General features: G+C 44.4%; 1 protein-coding gene across 1 annotated transcript in view; it reads right to left on the reverse strand.

The window, feature by feature from the left end:
• Positions 1-15,021, reverse strand: part of LOC126281761 (microtubule-associated protein futsch) — a 791,323-nt gene that overhangs the window by 58,866 nt on the left and 717,436 nt on the right. Inside the window, exons 3-4 of the mRNA XM_049980959.1 lie at positions 6,144-6,316; positions 4,889-5,056 (exon numbers count right to left, since the gene is read on the reverse strand). Of these exons, the coding sequence (XP_049836916.1) occupies positions 4,889-5,056; positions 6,144-6,316 (341 nt within the window). The remainder of the gene's footprint in view (positions 1-4,888; positions 5,057-6,143; positions 6,317-15,021) is intronic.

The following is a 15,021-nucleotide window of genomic DNA, read 5'->3' on the forward strand; positions in this document are numbered from 1 at the left end:
CGTACACATCATCGGCGGATACGTAAACGATTGGAGATGCAATTCTCTGTAACAGGTAGACAGGCCACTGGAGTGCATTAGTGCTATTTTGTGTTTAGTGTTATTACCAAGTCTGGTATACGCTGAAGAGCCAAAGAAACTGGTACACCTGCCTATTATCGTGCACTGCCCTCGCGAGCACGCCAAAGTACCGCAAGACGACATGGATGAACGCGACTAATGTCTGAAGTAGTGACGGAGGGAACTGACACCATGAATCCTGCAGGACTATCCATAAATCCGTAAGAGGGCGAAGCATCCCAGATATGCTCAATAATGTTCATGTCTGGGTAGTTTGGTAGCCGGCGGAAGTGTTTAAACTCACAAGAGTGTTCTTGGAGCCACTCTGTAGCAATTCTGGATGTGAGGCGTGTCGCATTGTTCTGCTGGAATTTCCCAAGTCTGTCGGAACGCGCAACGGACATGAATGGATGCTTACGTACATATCACCTGTCAGTCATATCTAGACGTGTTAGGGGTCCTTTATCACTCCAACTGTATGTGCTCCACACCATTACAGAGCCTCAACCAGCTTGAACAGTCCCCTGCTAACATGCATGGTCCACGGATTCTTGATAATGTCTCCATACCCGTACATCCGATCGAAACAATTTGAAACGAGAGCCGTCCGACCAGGCAACATGTTTACAATCACCAACAGTCCAATTTCGGTGTTGACGCGACCAGGTGAGGCTCAAAGCTTTGTGTCGTGCAGTCATCAAGGGTACACGAGTGGGCTTTTGGCTCCGAAAGGCGATGTCGATGATGTTTCGTTAAATGGTTCCCACGCTGACACTTGTTGACAGTCCAGCATTGAAATCTGCAACAATTTTCAGTAGGGTTGTACTTCAGTCACGCTGAATGATTCTCTTAGTCGTCGTTGGTCCCGTTCTTGCATGATCTTTTTCCGGCCGCAACGATGTCGGAGATTTGGTTTTACCGAATTGCTGAGATTGCCGGTACACTCGTGAAATGGTCGTACTGAAAAATACTCACTTCATCGTTGCCTCGGAGATACTGTGTCCCATCGCTCATGTGCCGACTATAACACCACGTTCAAACTCACTAAAATCTTGATAACCTGCCATTGTGGCAACAGTAACCGTTCTCATAACTGCACCAGACAATTGTTGTCTTACATAGGCCTTGCCGACCGCAGCGCCGTGTTCTGCTTGTTTACGTATCTCTGTATTTGAATACGCATGCCTATATGAGTTTCTTTGGCGCTTCAGTGTATAAGAAGCGTCAGATGTTGACTGATTGGTTCAAATGGCTCTGAGCACTATGCGACTTCTGAGGTCATCAGTCGCCTAGAACTTAGAACTAATTAAACCTAACTAACCTAAGGACATGACACACATCCATGCCCGAGGCAGGATTCGAATCTGAGACCGTCGCGGTCGCGCGGTTCCAGACTGTAGCGCCTAGAACCGCACGGCTACTACGGCAGGCTTGACTGATTGCTGGGGGGTAGACGGAGAAGCCGCATACTCCCGTAATCAACATGTGACAGAATTTGAAAGGGGGATTATTGTGGGTCCTCATTTGACCGGCTGTCGAATCGTGCAATATCCCGATTTATGCGGCATTCGGCCCGATGTTGGACAGCATGGAAACGAGAGTGGGACATACTCGTCGCCGGGGCTCCGGTCAACCACGTGTGACCACAAGAATGGAGGAGTTTCGTATTGAGCACCAAGTATATCTTAAGCCCACCACATTCGCGCCTGCCATCTGCGGACAAGGATTCAACCCTCTGTAACATTAACCCCATAGCATGGGTGGAGAGCAGCAGCAGACGGACTAGGATATCACCGTCCCATGCGTAGCTGCCGCAACCATCACGAGACAAATGGTGCCATTTGGAGAGCTGCTGTGACCGGAAAGCAATGACTGCTGATGAAAGATGTCGCAGTGTTCAGCGAAGATTGGCGTTTCAGCTCTACCCCGCACGACTATCTTCGGCGGGTGTGGTGGCTTCGGTGGACCCTCCCTTCCTGTGTTTTAGAGAGGCAAAGTGGTATTACTCCTGGAGGAGTGGAGTGGGCAGCCATTGGGTATGACTTTAGGTCCGGTTGTAGTGATAGACGGAACTCTGGCAGTACAACTGCACGTCACAGACATATGTGTTCTCATGTGTTACCTCTCATGCGACACTATCATGGTGCCATTTTTCAATAGGACAATGCTCTTCCACACATGGCACATGCCTCTATGAACTGTTTGCACGATGTTGAGGTACTCTCGTGGCCAACAAGATCCCTAGATCTGTTCCTGGTACAATATGTGGGGGATCAGTTCGGACGTCTAACTCCAAATCAGTGCCGGTGAAACTGATGACAAGGAGCAGTTACAACAGCCTAAGGATATAACGGCTTTGTCGGCCGGAGTGGCCGAGCGCTTCTAGGCGTTTCAGTCTGGAACCGCGCGACCATTACGGTCGCAGGCTCGAATCCTGCCTCGGGCATGGATGTGTGTGATGTCCCCTAGTTCTAAGTTCTAGGGGACTTATGACCTCAGATGTTAAGTCCCATAGTACTCAGAGCCATTTGAACCATTTGATACAACGGCTTTACGACACACTTCCTAAACGAAACAGTGCATGCATCCAGAGCAGAGGGGAAGAACCGCCATACTCGTAAGTGGGCTCATTCTGTCAAGTCCTTTGTAAATTTTACCGGGTCTTATAATCACTGAAATAACATCACATACACTCTCAACCCGTGAAGTTTCAAGTAGTGTCCTTCCCTTTTGGGTGCTTCCCTATTTTTGTTAGGCTGCGTGTTCATACGTGGGTTGGAACTTTAATAGTGGCAATTATTTATTTACAGCTCGTGCAAAACAGATACGTGTTTCAAAGTTTAACTAACTTTCAGAGTAGTCACCAGCGTTGTGTACAACCCGTTGCCAGTGACGTGTAAGTCGTAGGATACTCATAGTGCCAGCTGTGTTGACAGTTCGATCCGCGCGGTCTATTGCCCGACGACTTTGTAGCAGCGAATGCTATGAAGTGTTCCTTCAGTTTAGAAATAGAGTTGAACTTACGAGGGCTTAAGTCAGGGGAATGCAATAAGTGGTATAGCAATTAGCAGCGCCGTCACTCAAACAAATCAGTAACAGCTCTGTCTCTAAGCTGCTCGTAGGTTGTGTTCCAAAAAGAACAGCATAGAGACAGAAGTGATGACACTCTCTGCATGACCTTCTCATCATTTAACAGGACAATGCTCAAACACGTACAGTGTAAGCTACTACTGTTGAAGAGAAGTGGGGAGAGTCCATTTCCATGTCTCACTTCAGTTTTTATCTCGAAGCTTTCTGAGGTCTCACCTCTAAATTTGACCTTGGAATGGGTGTTGGTCAATGTTCCTAGAATGAGTCTGCGGGTTTTGTTGTCTAGTCCTACTTCCTGGAGTATTTTGTTAAGCATTTCTCTATCAACGGAATCGTAGGCCTTCCTTATCTTGGAGTATGCCAGTGCAGTTATAAGGTTGAGGATCTGTTCAACACGGGATCGGGTCTTCTTGAAGCCTCTCTGATATTCTCCCAGTTGACTATCCAGTTGATCTTCTGTCTTTGTTAGTAACGCCTTGGAGACAATCTTATATGTTAATGAGACAAGAGAAATTCCACGGCACTTGTTCAGATCATTAAAATTTCCCTTTTTGTGAAGCGAATGGATCAGAGCTGTGTTCCAATCAGGTGCTAATTTCTCTGTTTCCCAGATGTTCTGGATGATCTCGGTGAGCTTACCCACGGCGTTGCTGCCAGCACATTTTCAGAGTTCAGCAACGATAGAGTCCTCTCCAGTTGCCTTTTTATTCTTTAGAAATTGAATGATTTATCCAACTTCTTTCAATGAAGGAAGCTGTGAGACTGGGTTTGGTGTGGTTTGTTTGTAGTTGAAGTCTTCGCTGGGTGGATCACAGTTCAGTAGGTTTTTAAAGTACTGAGCTAAGAGGTGGCAGTTGTCCCTGTAACTAAAAACCAGTTTGCCCTGCGAGTCTCCGAAGTGGAGGCTTGAGGGACTGTATTTTCTGAGTGTCTGCTTGAAGGTTCTGTAGAAATCTCTCGAGTCATTCTTAGCGAAGCTCTCTTCGACCTGGTTAAGTTGATTTTGTGTGGAGGTCCGTTTGGTTCCTCGAATTATCTTAGCTGTAAGCCTTTTCTGTTCCAAAAAATTCTTCCAATTTTTCTAGGTTTCTTACAATTCCATCACCCTCAGAGTGCCTGCCTTTGGGCTATTGCATTGTCACATTCATTCCGCCACGGATGCTTCCTTCTTCTCGTGAGGGGGGCGAGTTCATTGGCAGTCTTCACAAGAGACACTTTCAGTTGGTCTTCCTATGTATGTATGTCATTGTTTATTAGGATTTCAAAGTTCCTGATCCGTGTGCTTAGTTTCATATCACGCAAATGACAAGTACATTTGTTTTGCATGAGTTTAGTCTACAAGATGAAGCTCTGTATTCGCCTGTTCATTAATGCAACAGTACTCCTGGCTTAAACTTTCTATATACATCGCGTTGCGCCTGTGAAAGCAGTACTATTATCACTAAAATTTCCGAGTCAGATATCGTCATCATGGAGTCATGCCTGAAAAGTGACTGAAAATCGGTTTAAAACTAGTTTCAACATTTTAATTGAACATTTGGCGTAATTTTTTTAAGACTGCGGTAGACTTTCAAGATGAAGGAGAACATAACTAATGCTTGCAGCTGGCCTTTTCCGATCATTGGTTACTCATTTAAAAATATCCATTTTGCGACGGTTTAGCGCCTGTATGATGTTCGGGACAGCTTTTGTAGCAAAGGTGGCCGTATGACTTTGGTTGCAGGGCGGCGCGCTGTACCTTGCAGTATCGGCTGAAGGGCTCTCGCGACATTCGTTCGGAAGTCCAGTCTCCTTCTGGAGCGCAGTGTACGTCGATCGTGATGCTGTGTTCGTAGGCGCGCAGAACTCGCTGCACTTCGGTCTCTTGGAAGGCGTCCGTGAAGTCCGCCAGCGAAAAAGTGCCATCCTGCAAGCACAAAGTCCAATTGTTACTCACTTAACAAATATATAACTCGTATTACAACTCACTGTCGAAAAAATGCATTAACTTGTAGGGAGGAAAATAAAACAATACTGGGGTTATTGGCGTTTAAATCACAAGCTAAAAATATATTCTGTAATAATAGCGACTGAGTTTTGATTTGAAGTGATGATAAAAGTAGTTGAAGTGATGATCAAATACGAGTGATAATCTTTGCTAAATTTTAGTCGCAACAACTACGCATGACATTTAAAAGGCCTCAAGGAATTACATTCAATGAAAATTTCACTACTTTCCACCCTATCTGTTAACTCTCATGTGTATTTGGACATTCGAAACTGTTGTATGACGGACACGATTCTTATAAGAACCTTCTACATGGGGAATGTGGTTTAGTACTTCGGACGATGGTTGCTAATTGATCGAAATTAAAAATTAAAAATTTTGTTGAAGATTTAACACAATAGGTTAAGTATTTAAGTTCGAAACCATGTACACTCGTATGTTTTGACGCAGCGTAACTCACGGCGCGGAAATCACCCACGCTATAATCATGTAGTCGTTCAGAATGATAGAACTTCACAACTTCCAACAGACTAAACGTAATATCAAACCGTTTATAAACAATTTTAGTTTTAACTTATTCTTAAGTGTATGGGTGAATAATCCGAAACAAATAAGACCAGCATAATTAGTGTTTGACGTCTATAACTATAAAGGTTTTATATCTTAACCTTTAAAATTTATCATATTAATTTATTTATAAAGTAATCAGGCGTTTGAAGCTGTGTAAGCGCGAGCGCGCGTGTTTGTTTGTTTGTTTGTGTGTGTGTGTGTGTGTGTGTGTGTGTGTGTGTGTGTGTGTAAGGGGTTTACTGGTTTTGTCCATTCCTTTAGTCGCAGATTACCTGCGAAAACTGGCATGTAACATTGGGGGTGCAGTAGTTGTTGCGTTTTGTGACATTTCTGTAGTGCTCTATGTCTGTAAAGCTCTTATACGTTAAGAAGTCTCAGTTGTAAGCTGCTACGGAGAAATTATGGTTCTAAAAATTCTGAGTTTAAGGTGATTTACCTGCAGGACCCAGGATCCTGTTCCGGCGAAAGTGTAGCCGGCATGTATAAGGTGTCGGTGCCTGGTGAAGCTCGATAGTAGGTTGCGAACGCACTGCAGCAGTGTGTTCACTTGTGGGTGGATCAGTACTTCAGTTACCAGGTTCTCCGTCGCGTACTGGATCAGTCTCTCTCCTGCAACAAGCCACAACACAACCGATTACTTCACACAACTCACGAAAAATAAGCAAGGTGCATACGTGATCAATGTTAACATGCAAAGGGGAAGTTAAAAAATTTTCTCCGTGTTCAAAAATGTGTGTGAAATCTTATGGGACTTAACTGCTAAGGTCATCAGTCCCTAAGCTTACACACTGCTTAAACTAAATTATCCTAAGGACGAACACACAAACCCTTGCCCGAGGGAGGCCTCTAACCTCCGTCGGAACCAGCCGCACAGTCCATGACTGCAGCGCCTTAGAACGCTCGGCTAATTATGCGCGGCTTTCTACGTGTTCTCTGCAGACAAAGTAAGATGTTACAAAGGCTTTGTAGCTCAATTTGAAACGGTGCTCATCCATAAAACAGACTTATCTGTTGATGGTTTGTTGCTGAAGTCATCAATCCGAAGACTGGTTTGATGCAGATTCCTTGCAAGACTATCTCGTTCAAGTCTTTTCATATCTGCATAACGAATGCACTCTGTATCCCTTTGAACCTGCTTACGGTATTCACCTCCGAACACTTCGTTCCATTACCAAATTATTCAGGATGTGTGCTGTCAACTTATCCATTCTTTAGTCACGTTGCACGATGATTTCTTTTCTCAAAGACTGAGGTCAGTACTAGTTCATTGGCTACTCGATCTCTGCATCTCCTTTTCAGCATTCTCTCTAAGCAGCGCATGTCACGAACTTCCGCCCTTCTGTACTGTTTATGGTCCTAAGTTTCACTTCCCTATAAGGCTGTACTCCAGAAAACAATTCTTAACACTTAAATTTATATTCGGAGTTAATTTAGTTCTCTGTCAGAAAAAGTATTCTTGCTATTGCCAGCCTACTTGTTACTTCCTCCTTATTTACGCCGTCAGTTCAAAAGTGGTTCAAATGGCTCTGAGCACTATGGGACTTAACATCTATGGTCATCAGTCCCCTAGAACTTAGAACTACTTAAACCTAACTATCCTAAGGACATCACACAACACCCAGCCATCACGAGGCAGAGAAAATCCCTGACCACGCCGGGAATCGAACCCGGGCGTGGGAAGCAAGAACGCTACCGCACGACCACGAGATGCGGGCCACGCCGTCAGTTATTTTGCTGCGTAGATAACAAAATAATTTAATACTGTCAATGATTCCTTCCCTAACCAGATTACCTCGACACAGCCTGATTTAATTCGAGTACACTTTTTTATCCTCGTTTTTTTCTTCTTTTAATCTCTTTTGAAGCCACTATCGATTCCATTCGTCTGATCTTGTAAGTCCTTTGACGTCCATAACAGAATGGCAATGTCACAATGTTTTATCGCTTAACGCTGTTCACAAAACTCACGCCCGCATATCGTGGTCGTGCGGTAGCGTTCTCGCTTCCCACGTCCGGGTTCCCGGGTTCGATTCCCGGCGTGGTCAGGGATTTTCTCTGCCTCGTGATAGCTGGGTGTTGTGTGATGTCCTTAGGTTAGTTAGGTTTAAGTAGTTCTAAGTTCTAGGGGACTGATGACCATAGATGTTAAGTCCCATTGTGCTCAGAGCCATTTGAACCATTTTTGAACAAAACTCACATTCAGACATGTTAAAGTTTTAGAGGCACCAAAAGAAGCACTGCCACTTCCATTTACTGTTGCAACTCAGCTGAGAGAGTGGGAAGATGACAATGGCGGTGTATCTTGAGTCTTGCATGTGGTTTTCTCAGAAGGCAATAGACGGCTTCTGTACTCATCCCCAGCGACTGTCTCGCATAAAGGAAGCTTAGTGTTCCAGAGGCCAATTTCACTTGGAATCTATGCAAGATCGCGTATCTCTTTTTTCTATAAATACGTACCGCGTATTTTTGTTTTATGAGATGCGCTATATCGTTTAGGATCTCCTCACTACATATCTATGGAACAAAAAGTACACCTAACCTAATTTTAACGTTCTATTGTTGAGAATGTCATTAGGGACGGAGCGCAAACTCTAAAAGGACAAGAGTGAGGAACAGTCACAGGATTCTTCTAAGGCGATTTAGTGGATTATATGATAACTCTGAGGAGGATCTGAATTTCGCTCCTCCAAAATGGCAGAACAGTATATAATATCCACGTACAGGTTCATCAACACTGCAACTTAGAGCAAAAAATCTAAATGCACTGTATTTTTAATCTCATCACTTTTCAGTTACTCCTGCACACCTTCTCGTTACCTATGGACTATAACAGATCTCACTGCCATATTTCAAGTAAAGGAAAGTATATTAGTCACAAGCTCCAGAGGACACTACTTCAAATGCAGTAGATTATGACAGTCTTTGGATTGAAAAAGAACTATGGATTTAAGAGCTCAGGAAAAAATCGCTAATATTTCCTTTTGCAGTCAGGTTACATCAAAGCGATCCGTGGCACATACTGTCACCACATCGGCATTTCTCCAACCGATTAATTTTGTTTATAAAATCATTATGTAGTCTTAATTTTGTCTATAGTGAAATAAAAAATCTGTGGCAGAAGATATTTCGTAAATACCGTATTAGACGGTGGGAAAGGACTATGCTGTCGTCTAAATCATTTGACTTTCCAGTAACAAACCCGTAGACGGCCAGGCGCCACAACCTGGAACCGCGCGACCGCTACGGTCGCAGGTTCGAATCCTGCCTCGGGCATGGATGTGTGTCATGTCCCTAGGTTAGTTAGGTTTAAGTAGTTCTAAGTTCTAGGGGACTGATGACCACACCAGTTATGTCCCATAATGCTCATAGCCATTTGAACCATTTTTGAACAAACCCGTAGAATTCGTTACATTCTGAATCTAGGCACAACACACCACCCATATTTTTCCAGCAAACGACACAAACGACTTGGCTGAGAAAATATAAACCGAAGTAATCACTGTGTCATTCGCATGTTAACAACTTCACGCAAGTATAGAAGGAGTGATACTGTCTCCCACACATACGAAATTAAACTACCTGTCAATTCGAAGAAATTCAAAGTGATGCCAAATAACATGTTACACGTTACGAATCTACCTGTGGAATAATGTTCTTATTGATACTTTCGGTATGAGCTAAGAACGTGTTGTGGTGTTTGCTTCTTTTTTCTTTTTCTTCTTGTTTGTGGTCTAGGTAGAAGATATCATGTACTTCCATTCGGCTTAGGAACATTTCTTTTATGTTGTAAAATATTTGGAGAAGTTATATCAGTTAGCACCCTAAAATAATCTTCTTAGACGAGTTTGTGCGATATATAAATGTTAAGACATTAAGTGTAAACGATGTCGAAAATTAACGCTAATGCGACTGTATTTCATTCTTAATGTCCTTGAAATCTGTATCCGTGGGGCGCGTGGCCATTAATTAGCGTTGATAACATCGAGATCAGAATTTTAAAGAGTTGAATTTGCTCACGCAGCTAAGGCCTTATAAAAATTACTTTCACTTCCAGGGTCTCCAGAAAGATGAAATTACACTCACCGAAAAAAACAACAACATCACAAGTCAATTACCCAAATGGCACGGAAATCTGAGGATGTTACGTACACGTACGGACAAACAAATGATTACAAATACAGCAACAGTGGATGATTTATTCAAGAGAAAGAGCTTCACAAATTGAGCAAGTCAATAACGTGTTGAAACTTCCTGGCAGATTAAAACTGTGTGTCGGACCGAGGCTCGAACTCGGGACATTTGCCTTTCGCGGGCAAGTGCTCTACCATCTGAGCTACCCAAGCACGACTCACGCCCCGTCCTCACAGCTTTACTTCTGCCAGTACCTCGTCTCCTACCTTCCAAACTTTACAGAAGCTCAGAACCTACGTTCGCAGGAGAGCTGTTACGCAGCGAAGGCCCATACCTTTGGCAATAGGATGAGGTGTCTGACTGTGAACCGCCGATCACCTCTAATGAGCGGCCATCTTGATTTAGGTTTTCCGTGATTTCCCTAAATCTCTCCAGGCAAATGCTGGGACGGTTCCTTTGAAAGGTCATTGCCGATTTACTTCCCCATTCTTCCCTAACCCGATGAGATCGATGACCTCGCTGTTAGATCTCTTCCCCCAGGCAACCCAACCCAACCTCGAATGAGAGTGTCCTCACGTTCTAACACTGCAGGAGTCACAGCTGTGTGCGGTCGGCAGGCATTCGGGAGATCAGACAGCTTTGCGCGACCTTGTTGCGATAAGACACCGCCTCGCCCAACGACTCACCGTGGTTTTGTTCACTGCCAGATCTCCTCAGACATTCTGGAAACGTCTATGAATATCCGCGATGCTCTCAATGACAGCTACTTGCTTGGAACGTTACAGACGCTATTGTGAAAGCTACCTAGAATGCCTATGCGAACTTCATGAAACTATAGCGGCTGAAGCGAAAATATTCCATGATGACCCACAACAAATTTCACACTTTTCAACAGAAATTTGTCGAGAAAAAAGTTGTGTTGCATTACTTACTGGCTCCACGTCCCATCCACATTGCCGATTGTGTCAGTTTACTTCAATTCAAAGTTTTATGTTAATTCTGTGTAGTTGTAATTATTGCGAGCTGTATGGTCAATGTTGCCTGAAGCGAAAATAAATAAAATAATAACAATAACAACAAAAATATTGCTATCCTAGCAGTGATTGATGTTCAGTGGAGAGTGAAGTGAAGTATATGAGATATTTAATTTCACGAACCTCCCATCAGGACGGGAGTTAAGGAACCCCTCGTTACACGGTACTTCATCGAACTACTTTGTGTGCTGTGCCTTCGAGCAGTAAGTCTCAGTAACGACTGCCGATGTTGGCTCGTAAGTGGATTCGTCGGGACACGACCTCGAGTCATCCGTCCCAGGATTCCGCGATAATGGAACGTCGGTAGGGGGAGGCAAGAAGACTGAAGGCGCATTGGGCCACGCCCATTCAGTGTCGGGCGCTGTAAAAAGAGGAGCCAGGGGGTTGACCTCATTCCGGCAGTTGCCGACAGCGCGGGCGGGGGTTGCAGCCTTTTTGCGCACACATTGAGCCGGCGTTCTTTGTGCGTGTCCCAATTGCCCCGAGCAGCCGCCATTAGCCGTTCGGCAGATGATGGAAGGCCGTTTAATTGGGAGCGCTGACGAGATTGAAACGACGCTGCGCCACGGCTGGGACATAGCGCGGGCTGGGACGGGGTGCTGCCTGCCTCAACAGCGCCGTCCGTGAACTGTGTCCGCCCGCCAGTCGCCTCCGGTTAACGAGGCACTGCACGGGTGAACAACCTTTTACGCACTAGTTATTACACTTTTCCAGGCGGAACTTACTTTATGCGAACTTAAATGAAATATCTTTAAATTTGTTCCGGAATGGGTCTCGCCAGAATTAGTCGTGATAAAATTGTACTGAGGAAAATACACTACTGGCCATTAAAATTGCTACGTCAAGAAGAAATGCAGATGATAAACGGGTATTCATTGGACAAATATATATTATACTAGAACTGACATGTGATTACATTTTCACGCACTTTGTGTGAATAGATCCTGAAAAATCAGTATCCAGAACAACCACCTCTGGCCGTAACAACGGCGTTGATACGCATGGGCAATGAGTCAAACAGAGCTTGGATGGCGTGTTCAGGTACATATGCCTATGCAGCTTCAAGACGATACCACAGTTCATCAAGAGTAGTGACCGGCGTATTGTGACGAGCCAGTTGCTCGGCCACCATTGACCAGACGTTTTCAGTTGGTGAGAGATCAGGAGAATGTGCTTCCCAGGGCAGCACTCAAACACTTTCTGTTTCCAGAAAGGCCCGTACAGGACCTGAAACATGCGGTCGTGCATCATCCTGCTGAAATGTAGGGTTTCGCAGGGATCAAATTAAGGGTAGAGCCACGGGTCGTATCTGATATGTAACGTCCACTGTTCAAAGAGCCGTCAGTGCGAACAAGAGGTGACCGAGAGGTGTAACCAATGGCAGCCCATACCATCACGCCAGGTGATACACCAGTATGGCGATGACGAATACACGCTTCCAATGTGCGTTCACCGCGATGTCGCCAAACACGGACGCGACCGTCATGATGCTGTAAACAGAACCTGGATTCATCCGAAAAAATGACGTTTTGCCATTCGTGCACCCAGGTTCGTCGTTGAGTACACCATCGCAGGCGCTCCTATCTGTGATGCAGCGTCAAAGATAAACGCAGCCATCGTCTCCGAGCTGATAGTCCATGCTGCTGCAAACGTCGTCGAACTGTTCGTGTAGATGGTTGTTGTCATGCAAACGTACCCATCTGTTGACTCAGGGATCGAGACGTGGCTGCACGATCCTTTAAAGCCATGCGAATAAGAAGCCTGTCATCTCGACTGCTAGTTATACGAGGCCGTTGGAATCCAGAACGGCGTTCCGTATTACCCTCCTGAACCCACCGATTCCATATTCTGCTAACAGTCATTGGATCTCGATCAACGCGAGCAGCAATGTCGCGATACGATAAACTGCAATCGCTATAGGCTACAATCCAATCTCTATCAAAGTCGGAAACGTGATGGTACGCATTTCTCCTCCTTACACGAGGCATTACAACAACGTTTTGCCAGGCAACGCCGGTCAGCTGCTGTTTGTGTATGAGAAATCGGTTGGAAACTTTCTTCATATCAGCACGTTGTAGGTGTCGCCACCGGCGCCAACCTTGTGTGAATGCTCTGAAGTGCTAATTATTTGCGTATCACAGCATCTTCTTCCTGTCGGTTTTATTTCGCGTGTGTAGCACGTCATCTTGGTGGTGTAGCAATTTTAATGGCCAGTAGTGTAAATAAGAAACGTTATATTTCTTACGACTGGTGCAGATTTATTTGGAATGTCGTTTTCGGACGAAGTTTAAACTATCATCTACTTGTATTTTACAAGTATTTCTTTCAATTGTTAAACATAAAGACACTGGATGTCAGTGAATACTAATTATTTAGATTTTCACTAAGTCGCCTATGTCTGCTACCACTTTCTGAGCACTACTAATTCGAAGATAAACTTTTAAGTTAAGATCTGTCTTAGAGCTCCTGATGGTAGGTTTCGTTCTCTTCACTGAGGAAAAAGTTCTCGCACAAGTGTGTACGTCCAAAAATGAACATAATCATAGCTACAAACTTGGAAAGTCGTGGAAATTTGTGTTAAGGAAATTTTTGTACAAGTCTAAGAGACTTATTTTGTTATGAAACTTATCACGCAAGTGCCTGTCACACTGTAGGTCTGTATGCTCTAACTGTAGCTAGGCAACGTGCACGGACGTCTTTGTTAATCGATATTGGTGTGACTGGCCTTTGGTTTGTAGTTCTTAGCCCGTCCGTCATGCTGCTTTTCATCGATGAGCTACTCTCCACTTTAAGCATTACGCCGTAAGTATGGGCGCTGGCATCTGAAGACACCCATAAGCGGCCAAACTTTTTCATCACATTCGCTCGAATTAGCCAAACAAGCCCATACATAAAGGGACAAAGTTTGTCGATTTAACCTCACTTTTGAAGCCCAGGCTGTTCGATGATGATGTAGATGGTAGTTGGTATATGGGACGCTCTGCTGCGGGGTCTTCAGCGCCCTTACAAATTCGCCATCCACTCACTGTCCAGTCTCGCTACATTCCTGAATCATAATGAAATGATGAGGACAACACAAACACCCAGTCCCCGGGCGTAGAAAGTCCCGTATCCGGACGAGAATCGAACCCAGCACCCCGTGATCCAGATGCAGCAAAACTAGCGACTAGACCACGAGCTGCGGACCCGAGGCTGTTCATTTTGCTTTATTTTGGCACTATCGGGGATGGCTAAAAGTACAGATGAAACATTTCTGTCGTTCACTCTGGCACTGTGCTTTTAAAAAAAGACGAAGAAAACATGGCTCAGACCCAGAGAACGGTTTTAAAAAGAAAACCCGTTGAAGGAAATGTTACAATTGGAACCTCATAATTACATCAACTTTCATCGAATGGCCAGTAAAACTTTTAGTAATTTGTTTAGTTACCTCACCCTCATACGGAAAAAGAACACACAAATTTATTCTTTTCTACTTGGGTCTCTGATGACAGTCCATTGAAATTCCATAACGTGGGAACACGTAGCCTACATCGTCCGTGGAAAAAGCTATGAATTTCGATTTTTTTGTTTATTCGATTACACTTCTGCTTTTATGTTGTGCGTAGAATACCGTCTTCATAGCCTCGTCCTACATAATATAAGACTGAGAAAGATGTGACACCTCTACCGTTTCTGTAACTGTCAGTGCTAGTTTGTTTTTATCGTTGATTGTAGTTTCCACATCAGTACAAACAACTTTGGCCGGCATTTGTGGCCGAGCGGTTCCAGGCGCTTCAGTCGCAGGTTCGAATCCTGTCTCAGGCATGGATGATGTCCTTAGATTATTTAGGTTTAAGTAGTTCTAAGTTCTAGGGGACTGATGACCTCAGATGTTAAGTCCCATAGTACTCAGCCATTTGAACTTCTTGAACAATCAACTTTCTCAATATTGTCAACTTTTCCGTCGGTCAAAATACCATAAAACACATTCTGTTTGTGTCAAACACATTCTGTTTGACACAAACGTCAAACAGCGACGTACACGGTCAAATATTTGGCTAACGCAATAAAATTTGACAAGTTGTTTGATCGTTTACGGGGGCTTTACGCTATGGTGGAGTTAGGGCACGGTCATTCCTCTGAAGTCCGCCCCTGGTAGCTGAGTGGTCA

This window comes from Schistocerca gregaria, chromosome 7 (genome assembly GCF_023897955.1).
Source record: "Schistocerca gregaria isolate iqSchGreg1 chromosome 7, iqSchGreg1.2, whole genome shotgun sequence".
Taxonomy (NCBI): domain Eukaryota; kingdom Metazoa; phylum Arthropoda; class Insecta; order Orthoptera; family Acrididae; genus Schistocerca; species Schistocerca gregaria.